The sequence below is a fragment of the Amphibalanus amphitrite genome, unplaced genomic scaffold (genome assembly GCF_019059575.1).
Source record: "Amphibalanus amphitrite isolate SeventyFive unplaced genomic scaffold, NRLGWU_Aamphi_draft 000290F_arrow, whole genome shotgun sequence".
NCBI classification, from domain to species: domain Eukaryota; kingdom Metazoa; phylum Arthropoda; class Thecostraca; order Balanomorpha; family Balanidae; genus Amphibalanus; species Amphibalanus amphitrite.
In genome coordinates, this window is record NW_024881785.1 from 435,278 (window position 1) to 457,502 (window position 22,225).

General features: G+C 46.7%; 2 protein-coding genes across 7 annotated transcripts; one reads left to right on the forward strand and one right to left on the reverse strand.

Moving 5' to 3' along the window:
- Positions 1-2,394: 2,394 nt before the first annotated feature.
- LOC122387580 (malate dehydrogenase, cytoplasmic-like) lies at positions 2,395-7,806 on the reverse strand. Of its 2 annotated transcripts, none has more exons than XM_043377918.1 (2): positions 7,403-7,806; positions 2,395-3,766 (listed from the first exon to the last, which is right to left on the reverse strand). In XM_043377918.1, the coding sequence occupies exon 2, from the start codon at positions 3,748-3,750 to the stop codon at positions 2,749-2,751; it is 1,002 nt and encodes a 333-aa protein (XP_043233853.1). In that variant the 5' UTR covers positions 3,751-3,766; positions 7,403-7,806; the 3' UTR covers positions 2,395-2,748. The 2 variants fall into 2 exon arrangements, with proteins under 2 accessions (XP_043233853.1, XP_043233854.1); XM_043377919.1 differs by having other exon boundaries at positions 7,375-7,523.
- On the forward strand, positions 7,738-22,006 carry LOC122387579 (ATP-dependent RNA helicase DDX54-like). 5 transcript variants are annotated; one of them, XM_043377916.1, is made up of 16 exons: positions 7,738-7,825; positions 10,586-10,828; positions 11,317-11,484; positions 11,827-11,960; positions 12,301-12,522; positions 12,928-13,096; positions 13,306-13,401; positions 13,679-13,793; positions 14,038-14,171; positions 14,400-14,498; positions 16,150-16,356; positions 18,785-18,944; positions 19,238-19,433; positions 19,619-19,760; positions 19,985-20,150; positions 21,678-22,006. In XM_043377916.1, exons 2-16 carry the CDS (start codon positions 10,601-10,603, stop codon positions 21,935-21,937), a joined length of 2,496 nt encoding a protein of 831 aa, XP_043233851.1. In that variant the 5' UTR covers positions 7,738-7,825; positions 10,586-10,600; the 3' UTR covers positions 21,938-22,006. The 5 variants fall into 5 exon arrangements, with proteins under 5 accessions (XP_043233851.1, XP_043233848.1, XP_043233847.1 ...); XM_043377913.1 differs by lacking the exon at positions 7,738-7,825 and adding an exon at positions 7,875-8,075; XM_043377912.1 differs by lacking the exon at positions 7,738-7,825 and adding an exon at positions 7,923-7,949.
- Positions 22,007-22,225: the final 219 nt, after the last annotated feature.

A 22,225-nucleotide genomic window follows, 5' to 3' on the forward strand; every position in this document is an offset into this window, starting at 1 on the left:
AACTATAGACGACGTGCCGAGCGAATGACGTCACACCACGGCCAGTGCCGGCGCGGCGGCAAACTTGCCGAGATTGGCATGGTCTTAACTTGGCGAAGAGGCATCGGACGCCATACTTCTGCTGCAGCTAGTTAATTGCGTTTAATTTTAGCGCATTGCGTTTCTTTCGTGTGTATCAGCTATCAAGTCCTTCAAATACCTAATATGTAGGTGCGTGTACCTACATTTAGTGTATGCTATGCTATGTGGATTGAGAATTGGGGGGGGGGGGCATATCTGACACACTGCTCAATGGATTCTGCCATTGCTTGGTTGATTATGGCTTTGTGTCTTCGCGCAAACAATTAAAAGGGAGGACGTCATTTGTAAAGGTTGTTAGGTGCACTCAAACGTTTAAGGATAAGCAAATCGGCCCCCGCCGAAGTTAGTTGGTAGCACCGCTGCTCCACGGCGTACATTTCCTACCAGCCCATAGGGTTTACATGTTAAATGGCCTGTTTTCGGCGAGCGATATCTCGGTCAACCTTTGAAGGAATCAATAGTTCTTAGTCTCAAATGATAGATCGATGAATTTTCTTTCGACAATTCATCTACCATTTTTCACGAAACCCAGCCGATCTTCTACGGCGTACAGGGTAAAGATTTCTCTGCACGCCAGCACCCGCGATCCGCCTCTCCGAGCGTCGGTTCGCGGTCCTCGGTAGCGCAGTCGGTAGCGTATCGGGCTACAGATCCGAGGGTCGTGAGTTCAAATCCTGGGAGCGCCGCGTGATTTTGGCTAGAATTAAATGATGTAGATTCTTGAATGTTTGCATAATCAATTATTAATAGCTAATTGAATGTATCGGCCCACTAATCAACCCTTAAAACCTGTTATTTAAGAAATTTAAGAAATGATTGTCACGTGCGCGTCACGACTGCCAACCATAAGCGCTACCATATTCTAGATTGAACTAACTTTTTGCTAGTTCCGACCACATATAGTAGGTTTTCTAGTAGTTATACTAGAAATTCCTACCAAAGTTCGTCCTACCCTTCACTCAATATACCCTGAAGCAAATGCTCATTGAATTTCTGGCGAGTGGTGGTGGAACGTTCTGTTCACAAATGAGTAGGTCCCTACCTAACTAGTACCTACCTACCCAATGGCAAATAACTGGGTCGCGGTCAATACGCATTATTCACGAAGTCCCTAATCTTTAATTAGACTAAAGCCCTTAAAAATTGCAACATTTTCGTCTTTTTCGCGTTGTATCGGTAAGCAAATGAGAAAAGCTGCATCTGCTTGACAGCCCTCTATTCAACAAACCTTTTCCACATCGCATCATTCCCGAACATAATTTTCAAACATGGGTATCCTCCCCACAACAAAACTGAAGCAGCGCCGCTCGCCCAGGGAGACGGGAATGTTATATTCTCGGCGGCCCAGTCTGCACTCTGCAGCACACTCAAACTTGGCGGACCCCCAGCGCATGACTGCACGATTCGTATTGTTGTGACCGGTGACGACAGCAAATGAATTCACTGGTGTTTCGGAATAATCAACAGGCGGCGCAGCCCAGTGCCTCTTAAAATGAATTAGTGGCGAATGCATTATGCAGAGAAGAAATAGATTGAGCAGATGACCAACCACACTGAATTAACAACTTAACATTACGCTTTACATTTTCATTCGTGCATTCAGGGAAACAAATGACTTGCGACCCTTCCGCCTTACATACCTAACTCGCCACTCGGCAGAATACCCCTGGTTCGGCTAAACTACGCTGCATTTCTTCCAAGCCTACCTAATCATTTTACAATTAATCACTCAGCTATGCACAAGCACAGGCATATAATTCACTGCTGAACTCCTTTCTCCCTATCATCTTTTTGGCACCGTCAATCGCCATCTGCGCTTTCCACTGTCCAGCGAATAATCCGGCCTTTTCCAGTTCTCCGGCAGAGGCTTCCAAACTCAGGCGAACTCGCCGAAGTTTCGCGATTCAATGCACAGGATCTGTACAATTAAGTTTGAGAGCCTCTGAATTGGCTCGGCGCGTCTGCGCAGCGCCGTTGGTCCAGCCGAGTACGTGAGTGACGTCATGCTATAAGCGTCAGCCCCCGACCAAAGTCACCAATCAGAGCCCGAGAATCGACGGGTGAGTAAATATAGTTCTACACTTAGGAAACTCGCCACCCGGCCCGAGCCCCACCCACCCGCTGACAGTCCGTGGGCCAAACGGCGACGTCAATAGGTGTGGCAGGGTTGGAAAGATCCAGTTCAGCATAATGGAAGTGTGTATCGTACGGTGATTGCGGCGATAGATACCGCTTTACGATGCATTTGGTGTGCACAACTGTGCACGGTTGTAAATGATGCAAAATGCACCATAATCCTTGAAACATGTTGACGACTATTTCCCTCCGTGTATTTCTGGTCCATCGGGGGCTAACAAGTGGTAAAAGAAATTTCCAAAGCAATCAACATCACAATATCACTTTTCTAAAAAGACCTCTGTGTGCATCAACATAATTCCAAATCATCCCTGACTGGCAGTGCGGGTGTGATTCGATGGTAGGGGTGACGGGCACTGCCAGACGCGTACTGCCAGCCTCGTTCGCCGCCGCCAGCCAGCGCGCCGCACACGCTCTACTCTCACCGACACGGGAGACGCGCTACAGCACACACTCTGCCGGCGCCGGCGCGGGCCGCCGCAGCCGGGCCCCCGGCAGAGGCTACAGACCGCTGAGGACCCGGCCGGACCTTCAGGCGCACGCGGCGATCGCCTCCTCGCGCTCCTCACACAGCTCCTTACCCGTGGCGTCCATCTTCTCCCGGGCAAAGTCGTCGATGGCGAGGCCCTGGACGATCTTCCACTGTCCGTTCTCGATGGTGACGGGGAACGAGTACATGATGCTCTCGGGCGTCTTGTACGAGCCGTCCGAGAAGACGGCCATGCTGACGAAGCGGCCGGCCGGCGTGCCGGCGAACCAGTCGTGCATGTGGTCGCAGGCCGCCTTGGCCGCCGACATGGCCGACGAGAGTTTGCGGGCGGCAATAATGGCGGCGCCACGCTTCTGCACGGTGGTGATGAACTCCCCGCGCAGGAACTGCTGGTCGTTGACGGCCTCCGGCACGGGCACCCAGCGGCCGTCCACCTCAGCCTCGGCGTGCGACACGTCCGGGAACTGCGTCGACGAGTGGTTGCCCCAGATGATGCAGCCGCGGACGGAGCCGTTCGGCACGCCCAGCTTGGCAGCCACCTGCGCCTGCGCGCGGTTCTGGTCCAGCCGCGTCATGGCCGAAAAGTTCTCCTTGGGGATTGACGGCGCATACTTGGAGCAGATGAGCGCGTTCGTGTTGGCCGGGTTGCCCACCACCAGCACCTTGACCGTCTTCTTGGCCACCTTGTCCAGCGCGTCGCCCTGCTCCTTGAAGATCTTCACGTTGGCGGCCAGCAGGTCCTTGCGCTCCATGCCCTCGCGGCGCGGCATGGCGCCCACCAGGAAGGCGGCGTCGATGTCCTTGAAGGCGACCAGCGGATCGGCGGTGCCGATGACGTCGCGGATGAGCGGCAGCGCGCAGTCCTGCAGCTCCATGACCACGCCGTTCAGCGCCGGCAGGCACGGCGTGATGTCGAGCAGCTGCAGGATCAGCGGCTGGTCGCGCCCGAACACGTTGCCCTCGGCCAGCTGGAAAAGCAGCGAGTACCCGATCTGGCCGGCGGCGCCGGTGACGCACACACGCAGAGGCTCCTTGGCGGCCATTGTGGTATCACTGGGGCTGCGGGAGACGGACAACAGAGTGTCAGACAGGGTGAGCGACAACAGAGCGACAACAGCGGTGAGTGGCTCGTTGGCAGCCCTTGTAGAGCCCCCCGGTCCCACAGGTCAGTCTGTAGAGGACCAGCGTCCCTGGTTATAATGTCAAGGATCAGGCACTGAATTGAATTCATAGTAGTTTTCAGACTGGTTTCGGTGTATTAACACCATTATCAGTGAATGAAAAAAAAAACATACAAATACATCACAGTTATTCAGTTGGTAATATTACGATCTGAACGACTGAATAACTTTGCTGTATTTTTATGTATTTATTTATAGTCATTCACTGATGATGGTGATTGGTGGTCAGTGTCCTGAAATTGATTTTTCGGAGAGTGTGATTGAAGCCGCAAGGACGTCAGTATTTCAAAAGGACGTCGATATCGGTGCGGAGCCTCAGCCACTGAAGATCCCTTAAATCTCTTAAAATTAGCTATTTTCACTAGCAATTTTGACTAATAGCACCTCAAGGCACCTCAACTGATCATATATAGACACAAAGTAATGCCAGTTTACCCCTAGTACAATATAAATTTCAATCATTCACCACAAGCAGCTGCCGAAAAGTTCTCCTTGGGAATCGATGGTGCGTACTTGGAGCAGATGAATGCTACTGCGTGCAGACCTACGTCTATCTTCTACTGTGAAGGAGACTTCACTCTACTGCTGCTTCTTGGGGCTTGTTTATGAATGTAAAGAAGTGCTCAATCCTCCGTTTCTCGAGGTCCTTTACTAATGTAGTCCGCCCAACATATACCCTAGATGGCAAACCTATTCCTCATGTCCACTCTGCCTCCGACCTTGGTGTACTGGTTGATTCTGGTTTGAAATTCCACGACCATATCCGTATGGCTACTCATAAAGCTGGCGCTTTGGCCTATAGCTTCCTTAAATCCACTGTGTGTCGATCTCCAAAGTTCATGGTGTTCCTGCTCACCACTCACATACGACCAGTGCTTGAATATGCCTCTCCTGTCTGGAACTCTGGTTTTATTCAGGATTTGAGGCTATTAGAAAGAGTGCAGCGCCGATGGACTAAGCGTATTTGTGGCTTGGAGACCATGAGCTATGGTGAACGTCTACGATCCCTACGTCTCTATTCCGTCCAAGGAAGGCTACTGCGTGCAGATCTTCTACAGTACTGGAAAATCTTTAACGGAAAATCTTGTATATCTCCGGCTGATTTATTTCCACAGCCGCCTCAGAATCGTACACGAGGCCATTGCCACAAAATATTTCCCTCTGCCATAAACACTGACATTAGGAAGCGCTCGTTCTCTCAAAGATGTATTTCTGTATGGAATGCCCTCCCCGCTCAAACTGTGTGTGCTCACGATGTCAACACGTTTAAATCTATGTTAGATCGCGATATCAATGATGCGTTGTACTCTTACCCAATGTGAAAGCTCTACCTACACTAAGAACTAGGACAGTTCCAAACATTTCTCCATGCTGAACTTTTGTGCATTAGCCATTAAGTAATTACTTCCTGTAAATCTGTGAAGGAGACTCACTTCTCCAGTCAGTTTGTACATGTATAATCTACAGCACAAACTTCCTACTGACTGGCGCGTCTCTTAAATGCAGGGTTCCTTGTACCTTCCTCTCTCACTTTCTCCACCATTTTCCTCCCCGGACGCAAAAGGAACCCAACCAGGTAAGTCAACCAGGTAAGACAAACACCATAACAACACTTTGAAGATGTTTAGTTCTTGTCCATGATCGTACACAACAGTCAATAACAAATATGCTTCAGCAAAAATAAGCCCAAGAGCCAGCGGCTATCACTAAATAGTGACGTCACAAGAGCGATATTATATCGAGAAAGAGGAGTGACGTAAAAAACAGACGTCCAAACAAAGAGATGGAAAACAGTTAGGATAATTAATTTCCATAGCTTCCTGTTATGAAATTCAATTAAGAAAACTCCAAGGTAGACGCTGAATTTTTCTTGGCTGGAATAAATGTGAAATCATTGTGCACTTTTCAGTTTTGTACCGACGTCGATTTAATGGGAATGACAAGGTCAATCTACGTCCTCAACATTGCGTGTATTTTTAAGCCAAGGACGACATACTTTAATTAAAACTGTTGAAATTCGGTAACTTTATTTTAATTCAAATGAATAAACACAAAGTTTTTCCCTAACCACTATCAACATATGCAAAATTAACTACTTTTGAAGGGTAGGTTCAAGGGGCAGCGCTTCCCCGTTACTGTGACCTTCTGAGGGGAAAAAATAATTAAATATGTTGCAGTGATTTGATACAATAGGTATGTTGTGGGCTTATAGATAAATGTCGAAGTAATATATTCGCATGATTAATTTTTTTTCTTTACACTGGACAGTTACTAAAACTGAAAAGTGGAAAACGACGTCCTCAGATCCCTCTATTCCGACATATTTTCTCCTTCATATGGCAGCTATTACCTTCACATGATAAAGGAAAAAACCTATACATATCTGACGCACAGAAAACGAAAATAAAACCAGGGTATATGAATAAAACCGCGTTGTTTACTGTTGCGGCAGTTGGCCAGCGGTGTAGGAAAGGGGAGTTGAGTATAAGAGTGGGTTTGTGAGGCCTTGAGATATATTTATTGTCATTTTGCATAGCCGTGTTTTTAGGCCACAGAGGTGATATTTCTTTTTGTTAGTTTGCTTTTGGTGTTCGATATACCTGTTGACTTTTATCTGTCAGGGACGTCGTTTGGCTTTCCGGGACATCACAAAGAGAATCTGTTCGGGTGTGGGTTTCCACCCAAATTCACGAAAATCAGGACACTGTTGGTGGTAATACACCGAAACCGGTCTGAAAACTACTATGAATTTAAAGTCTAAGTTCCAAGCGTGACAGGTGCTCATTTTTATGAGACTCCTGATAGGTATGGTTGCACTTCATGGCAGACTGTAGCCAATCAAATTAGTGAGGGGACCAGCTGTGCATGGCTTTGTGAGTACCTACATTTAACTTAGGACTCTAAATTTTGCGAGCAGGGCCAATGCAGCAAATTCTGCCATAGACAAGGAATTGCCCCATTGGAAGGTAGAGGACAAGCCACAGGGCCAATGCAACAAGCTCTGCTTAGCGGGGCAATGTCCTTGAGAATCCTTCCATTCAAAAGGTTTAGACCGAACTAAAAAAGAAATGAAAAATGTAAGTAGGGCTGCAGAAGACAGTTTATACAGGAACTGACCAGAGATGCCCACTGGGCACACCTCGCACATGACATCCCTCACGCAGTTCAAGTTGCGGACAAATAGTCAGACGCACAAGGAACAAGACTAGAAAGGGTTCAGAAGACCAAAGGCCTCTGGCTCTGTCCTATCCAAAATCTGTTATTCGTAACTAGGTAAGTGAGTTTCAGATTTAATATGGAATGTGCTTATGAACGTTTCAGAAGAAATGCAATAAGAAAGAAAAGAAAGTGGTAAGAAATGTGGAAAAGAAATGTGGTAGATTTCAGCACAGTAACGAAGACGTTCCATCCGGTTCCCGGTTGCAGCGAATGACGCCAATAAGCTTAGTGTTTAACCAATTGCAGGGTCGATATCTGACTAGTTACCTTTACTTGAATAATGCAAAATGCTCACCTTTCTGCACGTCAAATTTCTCACAACGCCCAACAACACCCGGGCTTCACGTAAAAGGGAAGACCGGCGAGGAGAACGTCAACAAAAAATAAAAGTGGCGCACAAGTGCGTAACCTTTGCGACCTTGTAGAAAACTCAATCAAGAGCTATATCTATTAATTTTTTTGGAATATGTTTCACTCCTGTTTCACAATATTTCAATTTCTGACATAAATCAAGATGAAAAAATAAGAAAAAGGAGAAAATTCCCTGAAAATATTTTTTAGAACCAAAAGCCAAGAGATAATAATATAAAATGCTTCTGAGCTAGCATCAAAAATGCGCAAAAGTTTCAAAAAGCACGAGCCAAATGTGTTCAATCATTACATGATTTCAACAAAAAAGTGTAGATGTTTCGACGATCTGCTGCCTGATTGGCGTAAAGTGCGTATATTTCAGCTAGTTGCTAGGCAACAAGTTTCCTTCGCCCTCAGACTGTCGATTTTGAATGCAGTTCTGTGTAGCACGTGTTGACTGTTGATCGTGTTGGTAGTTCGCGTTGATTTCGGTGTGGCGGGTGACCCTCACCCGATGTTGATTGTAAAATTTTTATCAAGCAAGTTCTATATATGCCGTGAATTTTATCTAAAATTTCATATACAAATAAGTTGGCATTTGCTTTTGGCTGGCTTTGGTGGGTATTACTCAATCAGTTGCGTTTTTGCAATCTTTTAATTGATGAACTCGCTTAGGCTAGTCTGATTTTATTAGGCAATTCACAGATAGGCCATCTCAATCTCCATCTCATCTAAATCTCTGTGTGGTAGGTAGGTAGGAGGTACCATCACTATGACTTATTTTTGGTTGGGATATTTTTGTCCGGCATTTTTATGGCCTCATGTTTTTTTTTGTATTTTTTTCGTATTTTTCTTCTGCACGTCTGATTTTTTTTTTGCTCCTTCATTATTTTTTCTTGGAATATTTTACATTAATATTTTGTTTTCCAGTTATTCCATTTTCTTGGTACAGCATTATTTCAATCTGATATTATTTTGTCCGCTTAGTATTAACCAAACATTTTGATTTCTTTGCATTCTTATTCTTTGATTAATTTTTGATTTGTGGAATATGCATGTGTGGTTTTGCAAAGGCTTGGTAGGGCCTGAGTCCTACAACTTAAAAGTAATTTCATATTTTTTGCATGAAGCCCTATGGAGCTGCAATGGTTAGAATAGATTTGGTATTCTAAAGTTAACAGCTAGAGCCTTACCAATAAATTTTGGAAAGTCATGCCTGTGGGGATATATTTGTCTTTTTTCTTTGTGTTGCTTCTTGCATTCATTAATATAACCATTGAATTGGTAAAACTGAAGCTGAGGTCGAATTGGCTTTTAAAGATAAGTTATATTCTTGGCTATTTTTATTGTTCTGAACATAAAGTGATGCTGATTCTAGTGCAGCAAATATAGGTAATCCATTGAGGTGGAATCACCAAACTTAACTGTATCTGACCTCCTGACCCAACCTAGTTTTGCTGACATCTAGGGCTAATTTGATGTTTTTTTTTTGTCTCTAAAACATTGTTAAAACATCTCAACAACTTTTTGAGATGTTTCTGCACCTAGCCAAGAAAGGATGAGGCTTAAGAATGAAAGCTAAACACTCTTCACAGGTATTCCTAATGGGCTCGTGCCTATTCAATGGATGTGAAATTTGGCCTTGAAATTGCCATGATTATTCATATTTTGGCCAAAAAGCTATCAGTTTTGCCAATTGATAGCTGGCAACTGGGATTTAAGACCTGAGATCCAAGGCAACTTTTGTAATGGCTTAAGCTGCCCTTTTTATCAATGGTTTGTTTTGGCTGGCACTTTCTTTTTTAGATTTTTAAGTGGATTAGCCAATCCAGTGAAGTTGGCTGCTAGATGTAAATGAAAATAAGGGATTAGGTATCATATAAAGCTGATGGGTCTGAAGTCTGAACTTATAGCTTGAAACAAGGAGCTGGGGAAAATTATATGGTTGAACTTTGGTTGGCTATCCAGATCTCAAGTGCCTATGGAAACATGGCCAATGAATCATCATTTTTTGGGGATCTTTGATAACTTTTGAGCTTTTTTATAAAATAACAAAAATGACATATTTCTGAAAGCCCTGCAGCACCAGGTGAGTTAGCTGCATTATTACTGGAATAGTGCAAAACAACAGTTACTTATCTAGCCTTTACAATACAAATTGAACTCAAGGCACTGAAGGAGGCATCTCATGCTGTGTATCCTTTATGTACCCTTCTCATGAACTCTCTTGTGCCCCTCTGGCAATCACAAACTTCTTCCACGTAGGCTTTCTACCCACAGGCCACACAGAGGCGATGGTACCATCTGTTGCAGCGCTCACATTCCTCCCAGTTCACCTTGATCATCTGTGTGATCATGTGTACAGATCATCTTCTGAGTCTTTACTGAACTCACTGCCACAAAATAATCACTTCTTGGGTCTAATTGTGGCTTCTCTGGTTACTCCTGAGTTTGAGAATACAATCAGGTCTGTGACCTTTACTGCAGCACCAGGTGACACTTTTGGTCCCCTTTTCTTGGCCTTGCCTGTGGTCTTGCCATCAGATAGTCTTCAAGCAAGGACATTATTATACTCACTGAGAGGAGAGCTGCTATCAAAGTGAACTCAGGTATCAAAGTAGCCCCAGATGGTGCCGGTCGTACTTAGCTTAGCCTTGCGGAACCTCACCTGACTATGTCTGCTTAATAACACCTACCTATCGCAGAAGGCTGGGCTATGACATATTAGTTTAGATACATTAGGTGACCTTATTGCCGAAAAAGCTGTCCGTGTCGAGGAGACGTAAGAAGCATAGAGGAATTATAAATGCGGAGACGAATAAATGTAACAAGTCAAAAAATGCACATACAAAAACATCCCTATGAATAATGTGGAGATGAAAAAAGCCAGATGAACAATGCATGAACGGAATAATACATGAACGTAAAGGACGTAAAAAATGATTTAAAATTTATAAGTACAAAAAAATAATGGGAGAGAAAGAGTCGGACCAAAAAACTGGACGAAAATATGCCCGACAAAAAATATCGAAAGTTGCCCCGACACGCATCTCAGTATGTAAGGTATAGAAATTACAACACCCACTTTTTCATTAAGGTACCTAACAACTTTCACCGAATGTTGCAGATTTAGAGTGACGAGATGAAGCCTAAAGGGAAAAAGAAGGATGACAAGTCATTTGGCTTTGACGATGAGCAGCCGGACGGTTTCGTGTCGGATGCCGAAGAGCCGGACACTCGTCGGCTGGTGGCCGAGCAGAATAGAAATAAAAAGAAGTCCGGTGGATTCCAGTCCATGGGCTTCAGTAACAGCGTCTTCAAGGGCATTACCAAGCGCGGATACAAAGTGCCAACGCCCATTCAGAGAAAGGTATGTGATGTATACAGCCTGTCGGTTTTAGGGTTCATGTTTCAGATAACATGTTTCCCCCTTCCAAGCAGTGTCTTTTTGAGCGTTGTGTGCTTTTCCATCCTATTCTGCCATGTTTGAATGTAATCATATGGCTAATGCTCACCAGCTCAGTCGTGTTCTTATCGAGTTTGTAAGACTCCTCAACGTGAGTCATTTTGATGGCTTTTGAGCTGGACAAGAGAAAGTGCACGCATTGTAAGCCTCCCATCATCTTTTATGCAAAGCAGTCACGTGCTTGCATTCTACAGCTCTCACTTCTTAGTTCTTGTCCACGTCATCCCTCGTGTCTTGTCGTGTGCCAAATGAGAAAGACGGCCAAAGACGTCTCTTTAAGCGACGTGATGAATGTTCATCTGGTATTTTGAAAGCTACTTACCGTGAACAAGTTCTCTTTCTTCGGAAAAATTGAACCTGCCACTAACATGTGTTCGGGTTTTTGTCGCCAGTGCATCCCTGTGATCCTCGAGGGCAAGGATGTGGTGGCCATGGCCCGCACTGGCAGCGGCAAGACGGCCTGCTTCCTGCTGCCAATGCTGGAGCGGCTGCAGGTGGCCTCGGCGCAGGCTGGCGCTCGCGCGCTCATCCTGTCGCCCACCCGGGAGCTGGCGCTGCAGGTCAGATACGGGGACGGACGGTGGTGACTGGTGTTTTTTGGGAATGGGTATCATGGATTCGAGGAGTGAAATTAGTTGACGCAACATCGTCTACGGCTGATCTCGATCACGTATCAATTTGACAGCGTCAAAACTGCGGGAAATGAAGTTCTAAACGATGAATGAGATGAATGATTGTAGTCTTTTTAATTATTATTTTTTCACCATGAAACACCAACATAGCGTCGTTTTTCATGTTTCATATTCACCAATAGGTATAACTTTATCAATTGCCGTGGTTAACTGATTTGCGATAGTATTTTTCAAATTCAATTTGTAGCTTACGTATTTCCCGCGTTATAGACGCTGCGCTTTACCAAGGAGCTGGGCCGGTTTTCGAACCTGCGCGCGGCCGCTGTGCTCGGAGGTGACTCGATGGAGGGACAGTTCTCGGCACTGCACGAGAAGCCGGACATCATCATCGCCACGCCCGGCAGGTCAGATGGTGGGGAGGGAAATGTGAGGGTGCTGGAATGATCGCTGGCCAAATGCACTTGCGAAACGTCTCGCCAATAACTGCAGCTGTAATACGGGATAATGGACGCGTGCTCGCAAGTAACGATACAAGAGATCCTGCTTCGAGCATGGCTCTTCAGCATGTTTGGTCAATCAAATTGAGAAAGGCGCATTTACCGGCAATATAGTCAAGGCACAAACACACGGCTGCTTCGACTGTTGCCGCTGATGTATGCAATACTTCTTCGGTTTTGCAACCCTCATCTGCCTTCTTGTCATCTGCGCCCCGGCATCTAACCGTTCGCCCCTATCCGCCTCCAGGTTCGTGCACGTCTGCGTGGAGATGGAGCTGCGCCTGGACTCGATCGAGTACGTCGTGTTCGACGAGGCCGACCGGCTGTTCGAGATGGGGTTCGCCGAGCAGCTGCGCGAGATCCTGGCCCGCCTGCCCGACACCCGACAGACGCTGCTGTTCTCTGCCACCCTGCCCGGCCTGCTGGTCGAGTTCGCCCGCGCCGGTCTCACCGACCCGGTCCTAGTCAGGTGAGGCGAGTAGGATCAATGATGGTGCGGGGTAGTCTGGGGTGGTCACTGGACCGGCCACGCTTCGACTGAATCATGTTAATTATTAGCTGTATTAGTTCCCCTTTTCTACAGTTTTTTCCCGATGTTTTCACCGGAAGAAAGCGCAAACGACTGATTCTTTGGCTTTGTTAACAGCATCACTTCTTCTTCTTCTTTTAGTCTGATCTCTTTTCAGCTAGTACGTCTAAAGTTCTGCTCACTTATGGTTCGGGCTAAACACTTTCGCCTGGCCACCGCTATTGCTGCTCGTCAGGCTGGACCATATATTGTGACGGCCACCGTCAGACTGGACTATATCTGACCACCGATGTCCCTGCCCGTCAGACTGGACTATATCTGACAGCCTGCCCCCCTGTCCGTCAGACTGGACGTGGAGTCGAAGCTGTCTGAGCAGCTGCGGCTGGCCTACCTGCGCTGCCGGGAGGACGAGCGCAGTCTGGTGCTGCTGCACCTGCTGCAGCACGTGGTGCCCGCCGGACAGCAGACTGTCGTGTTCGCCGCCACCAAACATCACGTCGAGTACATCCGGCTGGTGAGCGAGCGGTGATCGGGTGGTAGAGGCCGCCGCTGGGTGGGTCGGAGTGGTCGTGGAGGGAAGAGAACAGGGCAAAGTTAATGAGGCTGGTGTAATGATGCTGCTGGCTCGTTCATTGTGCTGTAATTTGTATGTTTGTTAGATATGTTATTCGTGTGATTGTCGACCCGTCTAACATCACCCCTTGGTTGATACCATCTCCTCAGCTTCTGGAGAAGGCGGGCATCAGCGCGACGTTCCTGTACTCGGACCTGGACCCGGCCGCGCGGAAAATCAACACAGACAAGTTTCGACACAAGAGGGTAGGTGAATAATTCCTAGGAATTATACTGTAGGCTGCTAAGGTTTTGACAGATAAATCGGAATCAGAACAGATAAATCGGATAAAGAATTAATCAACACACATTTTATTGCCCTCTGTTTTGGTGTAGCTGACCGATCGATGATGTTAAACATGTCAGGCAAAGACAAACTTATTTCTATCATCATGAAGAACAAACGCAGCATGCTTTATCTGGATAACCATAACGAGCCCCGTCCCGGCCCGGCCCAGACTGAGTCTACCTGTATCCCCCTCAGGTGGACGTGCTGGTGGTGACGGACGTGGCGGCGCGCGGTATCGACATCCCCCACTTGGACAATGTTATCAACTACAACTTCCCGGCCAAACCCAAACTGTTCGTGCACAGAGTCGGTGAGTGCAACGTGACGTTCAGTCCCAGTGGAGGGTTGTTCCATCATGCTGTATCACGTGTACTATCCGTCGCTGGTACGGTGGCCGGTTGGGATGAAGGGCTGGGGGCTGGTAAGGATTTCATTCTTGGTTGCTTTGTTTCCACTGTCTTATCACTTTTCTATTTATATGGCGGGGATAGCAGTATGCTAGTAACAAATTACTGTTTCCAGCACACTGTGACCAACCTGCTGCATGTTTTCAGGCCGTGTGGCGCGTGCCGGTCGCCAGGGCACCGCCTACTCGATCCTGATCCATAACGAGATGCCGTACCTGCTGGATCTGTACCTGTTTCTGGGCTCCAAGCTCACGTTCACACCCAACACCAGTCTGGACGAGGTGGGTGGATCGGGAATACCGTTCGGCCAGATAATTGCTGCATTGAATGAATAGTATCTCATTGGAGATATGTAAACATTTGTTGTCATTCCCATTACTTTCGAGCTTTTATTTATGTCGTTTTTGAGCATCTTGTTTTTAAAGCATTTGCTTTATCGCGGTTAATTCGCGTTCGAATAAGATCGCACCAAGTCACTCAGTCACTGACGCGTACCACCCGCCTCCCAGGACGTCGACTGGCACGGGTACGTGGGCACGGTGCCCCAGGAGCTGGTCGACGTCGACTCGGAGCAGATGCAGCTGTGGCACAGCAGCTCCAGCGACCTGGTGAGTAACCGCCCTGCCTCGGGCGGGGCGCGTGGGACGGTTGTGCTTTTATCCCTGTATGCAGTGCACTTATTGGTGGTGGACTGAAGAGCATGTGGCATCAGGGCTCCATCGGGATTACGTTTCTCGTGCTGGCTTCTATTCCAATAAGTACACTTTTGTCAGCTGAAAAACTAACCATTGAGCGGTGGTTACTGCTTACCTCAAGTCTTGCTAAAAGTGACGACTCATTTGGACACTTCTATCAATGCTGTTTATTTCATAACCAAATAATTGGTCTCAGCAGAGTAGAGTAGCTATTTCTCATTGAAGCATTATTAAAAATACGGTTATTGCTCATAAAAAGCTGGAGCGTTGGAAGACCTTTGGTTTGGCTTGCCTTGTCAGGTGTGCCGGGCGCTGTTCACTAGTATGGAGTGCACAACGTGTATAGACGCTGTTCACTAGTATGGCGTGCACAACGTGTATAGACGCTGTTCACTAGTAATGCAACTAACAATGGGCGGTTCGCTTTGTGAAATTAAGTGAATAAAACTAGCGGCTGCTGCAGGCTGGTGTTACACGCGTGGTGCCATCGTATGAAATATGCTTTGGGTGGTGACTGGTGGCTTTATAGAATGGTGTTGTTCGGCTATCCGCTTTTTACCGCCGTCCTTTGTTTTAAGGGAAGGAAACGCCTGGCACGCTTACTTAATGCCGCTTTTGAATTTATTGAGTGCATGTTGGTGGTTGGGCTGAGTCGTCGACGGTAAGTTATCTGGAAAGGTTTTCGTTTTATTTTGTTTCCCTTTGCATGCTGTTTTGATGGTGTTGGTTTTTCTGGCTTGATGACCCTGTATTCGATCCTTAGATTATCACCATATAAGGCTTTGGGGGCTGATAATAACTAGAGCATTCGCTTAAAGTTCTTTGTTATTGGATTAGGCTAATCCCTCATTTTTGGCATGCTTTTCATTTTCTCTGACTGCATAGATGATGTTGCTTCGTCAGGTAAACCTGGAAATGAGTGGGATATCCCGTTTGATACAGATCGAGGTGGGTTAGATATGGCGACATTCTGCTCTAACTCACGACCCTGTTGCATTGCATCATGAAGGGTGCGCAAATACCGACAAAGTGAAAAGGTGTAGGGGACTTCAAAGTGTTTTTCGCCATGCTGTTCAGATAAGAATCTAAGAAATAGTTCCTGCCCTTTTGTGTTTTTATATTAAGTCTCAATTCAAAGAGCATCTCGTATCTTACTCATTGTCGGAGATACTTATGCTTGAAGATTTTAAAGTAGTTTGTAAAAGCGCATTAGCATGAATTTGATAAAAAGTAACCGTGTGCTTACTTAGGCTCTTTAAAAGTGACCTCGTGTTCTAGTATGTACCGTTGTTACCTTTCACGCTGACCCAAAACTGATGGTGTTGTGTGTTTCGATAGCCAGCTTGGCCAAACATCCCTTTTACCATGCATTTTCTGTTGGTGCTCTTTGATACGTAATATATTATAATTGTAACGACTTTAGCGTTCTTTGGTGCTCCCGATAGCATTGTTCGCCATAATAGCACTTATTTATGCGTAAACTTCTGTATACCTGTACGTACACAGGTCTACGATTTATAATGAAAAACAGTGGACAGCCTATTATCAGCCACCTCTCTTCCAGCGTTCGGCGCTCCAGAGCAGCCGGAATGCGTTCAAGCAGTACCTGCGCTCTCGGCCGGCCGCCTCTCTGGCCAGCGTGAAGCGGCTCAAGGAGGAGAGCTCGCGCTCGCTCGGCGTGCACCCCCTCCTGCGGACGGCCGGGGCGACGGCGGCGGACGATACACGAGCACAGCTGCTCGACGCCGTCAGAAGCTACAAGTCATCACGGGTTAGTCACTGGGCTACTTCGAAGTCTAACTTTTCAATTAGAGTTTGAACATCTTACTGTCATAAAGCTGAACTAGGGAAGTTTCGTGAGTTCTCGATGGGACGTTGATTTTTTTCTAATTCAACAAATGTAAGATGAGGTCGAGTTGCCTTTCTGATAAGTAATGGAAATTTTAGAACAAATCGCCAAGGAAGGTGTGAAGTTGCGTGATAGCACCCATTTCGACACCGATGCATGATTACGGAGCGAGCGAAGCGAGCGGAGTCTTACCTAGAATAACGGAAATTTCTGAGTATGAGCGGCCGGCCGGCCAGCCGTGGTCACGATTCTGCGACGCTTATATCTCAGCAACCACTTGACCGATTTACATGCGGTAATTTTTGTAGGGTAGCTTCATTCCTTCTACCAAGTATTGGACTATTCCCGATGCATGTGGGTGACCTCTTATGCACGTGCCACGTGCAAAACGAAGAGGTGTCACTTTTGTAATAGTTGCAATAACGGGTGGTCAGTATGAAACTGGACAAAGTTTGAATTGTTACTGTGTCAAAAGTTTTCAAGCGAAAGCAACGGAAATCGCGTTACTGTGCCATTATTTTGTTGTGATCACGCTCGCCCTAATGGATCTGCGACACTGGACCTCTGTCAGCCGCCAAGCGCACGCGCGCTGGCAGCCCCGCTTTTGTCTTTCGCGGCACCTCCGGGTCGATTTGACGGATGGCCTGCTGGATTCTCCGCTTCAGTTGTGCGTCTCAGCTGACCTGCCACCTTCCCTTATACACTTTCTGTTTGATGAGCCCCCACAGATCCTCAATGGGCTAAATCTGAGGGGTACATGGCAGGTTCATGTCATGTGCTATTTCGGGCACCCCAGCCTCCTCAAGAAGTTTCGTGGTCTAGCGCGCGTACTGTGGCTGTTGCAAGGTCAGAACCTAACAGAGCATCATGTTCTATGTTCTGAGACTCAATAGTGGTAACAACGCGCCATTCAAACACTTTTCATAGCACAGTTTGCCCGTTACATTGTCTGTGCTCGGCAAGTAACTGGACGCTTGATCCCCTTGGGCTCGTGGCAAGCCAGACGGGCATCTCGGGTGGATAACTTGCTCTCAGGTCGAAAAAGGAGGTGAGATCCGCATGTGGAATAGTGTCTCCACCAGATGAGGTGTAAAATTCGGCAATGGAAGGCATTTGGCTGCCACTGTAGGTGAAATAAGATTCATCATCCATATGCACCTCCATGTTTTTGCTACTCTGCATTGGACCCTGTGACAGACGGCGCAGGCGGGTTTTCTGTGTACGAAATTGTGTCTCCGTCACCTTTATCCTATTTCTGTACTTGATTCCTGCTTGTTGACATATTAATTAGTCATATGTTTTGAAGATCCCAAAATTTCTTTCCAGAGATCACTAGGAGAGCCCCAACTGTTCGGTGACGGCGCCGGTTTGTTTCTTCAGGAGCTGAATCAGCATTTTCTTGGTAATCTTGCCGTTCCCACCATGCAAAACATCTGCAAGTCCTCAGGAGTTATCGATGATCACATATTCTTAAGATCTGGTGACACCCTATGGCGTAATGTGACGCATAATGGAAGCATTTTTGTAATATGGGTTATTCTCACAAACTTGCGCGAACAGGTCCCGGAACGCTTGCTGACTTATCGGCGCAATGTTTCCTACTAGTTAATAGCAGAAAGTTGAAATCTGAGCTGCTAATACAAAATAACTGGAAGTATTCACCTACCAAAAATAATTAAAATCTGTCCATAATTGGAGACGCTATGCTTAATCAAATTTTGTCCAGTTTCATACTGACCACCCGTTAGGTACCTCGGTAACTACTGGGCCGATTGCGCTGAAAGTTAGCATGTATGTAGGCACCCACTAGGCAATGCATATCCATGTGCTTGAGTGGGGGTGCTGCTGCACGTGCGCACGTGCAGGGGTCGATTCCAGATCTCGAGAACGGCTGGACCGATTGCGCTCAAATTTAGTACACGGTTACGGAGCAATTGGTAGGGTGCCGTGCACAAGTCAGTTGGCACCCATTTTGCACGTGCGCACGTGCAGGGTGCCGCTTCCAGATCTCGAGAACGGCTGAGCCGATAGTGCTCAAATTTGGCATAACGCTAGAGACCGGCTAGTGGGGCGCCGTGCACAAGTCAATTGGAGGTACCCCCTCGCAATTTCGCACGTGCAAGGCCCACCCTCTCGCTCGCTCCGTTAATCGCCCCAAAAGCCGTTATACTGGTGACTACAATGCACAGTTGACATGTGTGAAACTGCTTATGCCTGTTAGCAAGTTTATGTTCAGAGAACACCTTTTTTATTACCTGAATTGTGCACCGCCTTCATGTAGGTACTTCTGAACTGCAGATTTAATCTTTTGGTCTCCGGTTAGGGCGTCTCATTCACGTTATGATTACAGACGATCTTCGAAATCGGCGTCACCACACATCAGAACGGTGCCAAGGTGATGAAGCAGAAGCGAAATAAAGACGAGCATGTCATTGAGCGTGCTGCCGCCAAACGGAAGGCCGAAGAACTAGAGGAAGAAGGAGATGGCGACGAAACCGCTGAAGAGAAGTGTAAGTACATGCAAGAGCCGTGTTCTGGACAGTTTAGTCGTTTTGGCGTGTAACGCTTGCATTCCCTTGACCTTGTATGCATGGGTCGTGATCGATGTCATACTAGCTAGTAGCTATACTAGTCATACATCGGTCATACTATGAGCATATTTTTAGCCAAACCCTGTAGCATATTTTTTCTCTCTCTCTAAACTCTAGCAAGCATCTTTGTCACTGGTCGAATGTATTCCAGTACTCATTTGATTATCCCAGCCCCATTTAACGTTAAGTGCCGTCTCTCCTCGCCCCCGCAGCGGCCGAACCTGAGCGGGTGGCACTAGCAGCGTCCTCGGAGCAGGACATCAGCGACACATTCAGCCGCGTGGTTCAGGAGCGCAAGTTCGACCACCGACAACGAGATCGCAATAAACGCCGCAAGATGGTGCAAACCGGCAAAGATGAGGAAAACTATATCCCCTATCAGGCCAAGGATCATCACACAGAAGCCGGGTATGTGCTGCAGCTTGGTATCAATGAACTTGGCGGTGATGGGCACGGTGATTTACTTCGTTACTTTTAGTTATTTGGCAATCATCTTGTTTTTGCTGATAAGGGGACAAGTGAAGTGTTTTGATATCGTTGATATGATATCGTTGATATTAATTCGGGTGACTGATAATCTTCCTCTCTTTCAGGTATTCGGTGACGAGCGCCTTCGAACGCGATGCCAACGAAGCGGTACTCGATCTCACGATGGATGACGACACGCGACACAAACTCAAATCACAAACGAAACGCTGGGACCCCAAGAAAAAGAAATACGTCGGGCAGTCTAACGTGAGTGGCTCGGCTTTAGTTGACGGTAAACTATCGATAAATGCGTTAAGCTGTTTTTAAAACGCATTGGTGAGCTTCCAATATAACTGCTTATCATTCGCTTTCCCAATCAGCCCGCTTAATCATCTGCGAAAGTAACGACGGGCAGTATGGCATTTACGTCATTTTTACACTCGAACGCTACTTCTGTTCACTGATAGATGTCGCTGTATGTTTTTCCTCAGGACGGAAAGAACAAAAAGATTCGCACGGAGTCGGGCGTCTGGATCCCGGCCACCTTCCAGAAGGCGGGCAAGTATGATGAGTGGAAGCGGAAGACGCAGGTGGACGCCCGGGAGGAGGACGAAGAGGACGCGGCGCCGGCTCGGCGCGGGGGCCGCGGCGTCAAAGGTGGGTGTCATTTTTACCGGTCGACTTGGGAACTGTAGAAAATGTGATAACTTACGTTTGACGGTTCTTTAGTCGTATTGATGAGTTTGGTTAGAATCGTTTTTGTTTATCTGTGATAATTTCAAATGGGGAATATTTGTTTCTGGTCCCTAAAAAGCTGTTTCTGGCACCTAATTGCTGATCAGCCCCAAAATGCTTATTCGACCCTAATATCTGAATCTGGCACCTAATTGCTTGCACACAGCCTAAAGTTGCCAGATCGTCTAGTTGAACTCCGTATTTGCTGTTTGCTGATTCAGCACCAAAACCAAAACATCCAGCACCTATTTTATTCCACGTTTGCCTACCTAATTCGCGTAATCTTCCTGATTTTATGTATCCTAACAACATGAACGTTGCATTCGGTGATGTCAAGTGCCATTTTCGCCAGTGGAGATAATGATTAATGCCATTTCTAGCCAAAAGAGAATCACTAGCCAGCTATGGTGCAGCATAGCAAGACGCTCCTATACCAGCCCGCTATGTAGAGAAGAGACTAGAGATTATTGCACCCTCAGCCATTTTAACGTGAAAAGTTTGGATCCGTCACTTCCAGCCAGGCTCTCAGGTCATAAACTGGAGTAAAGCAAAATGTCAACTCTGAACAGACATGCCACGCAACCGGCCCTCTTTTCAATATTATTAGCTTTCTGCAATCATCGTCTGACTCCATCTCGATCAAACGCAGCATCCGGTTTCTACAGGGGCGTTTGACTGACCGGCCATACAATAACCAAAAACAAAATCAAAGCTTCATGCACACATATGACATAAGTAAGAAACGGATGAAAAAGGCACAACCACCGCACAACTCTGCGCGGCAAACAACGGACAATGTCCCACGCAAGATCCCGCGTTTCTTCAGCGGCTTTGAACGGAATGAAAACATTACATTTCTTTTTTGGAGCTATTTGATGACGTCAAAAAGTACAATACCCGTTTTAATGGTCAAAATCGAGACAATTACTCACAAAAATGTTTCCCTTTAAGCATTACAAATAAATACTTTTAAATATTTAAATGACATTGTTTTTTCAAACAAATCAATATTATTTGCTTACTTAAACGTCATATACAATGCTGAGATCACTACGGGGCTGTCTTAGAGTGTAGCTGCACTGGCAACCTTTAGGCTAGACTCCAGGGGTCATTATACCAGAACAACATGATTCTACCAGCCAGTAGTTCATTTTTCTACTAGATTGGTGCTACGCTCAGCATTTAGGTGCCAGATTCAGAAAAAAGAGTAAGGCGTACCGATGAATAGGTGCCAGAAACAGCTAATGAAGGTCATTTTCCATGATTGGTGCTGGTATCCACCAAATAGGTGCTGAGGACCAATTTTGGGGCGAGTCAGCTTTTAGGTGCCAGAAATAGCTTTTCTGGGACGCAATTAAATGGCGTCCATTTCAAATGCACACGATTGGTGAAACCTTTGTATGTTTCATACAAGTGCCGTTTGTGACCGTATGATTTCAATCTCCGCAGTCATCCGACACCGAAAGAATCAGTCTGGCCCGGCCCTGGGCGCAGGCGGGCCGCACTCCAAACGGCCCGAGATGCGCTCCAAGGACCAGATTCTCAAGCAGCGTGACCAGCTGGAACGGCGGAGGAAGCGGAGCACCGTCGGCGTCGGCAAGAACCGCGGGGGAAAGTCGCGCGGCGGCGGTGGCGGCAGAGGGGGCGGTGCGCCGAGAAGGGGCGGCAGCAAAGGCGGAGGACGCGGGCGGGGCAAGGGCAGGCGGTAGGGACTTTTTTGTTTTGAACAGTCGACTGTGTTTGTGCTCTTTATTAATAATATATTATGTCATGGATGATGAATTGTGTTTTTATGTGGAAATGAGTGAAGTGGAAATGAACTTTTATCTTAGTCACAATCGAAAGTCATGTTCCTTTCCCTATATCTGGAAAAACCATTGAATGAGCTGTACCGTCACGGTAAACAGAAAAGTCCGTCTCGTGATGGAACCATTGACGAGGCCAATCTCAAATGCACTGACCCAGCCATTCTTCAGCTGTAGAAGCGGCACATATTT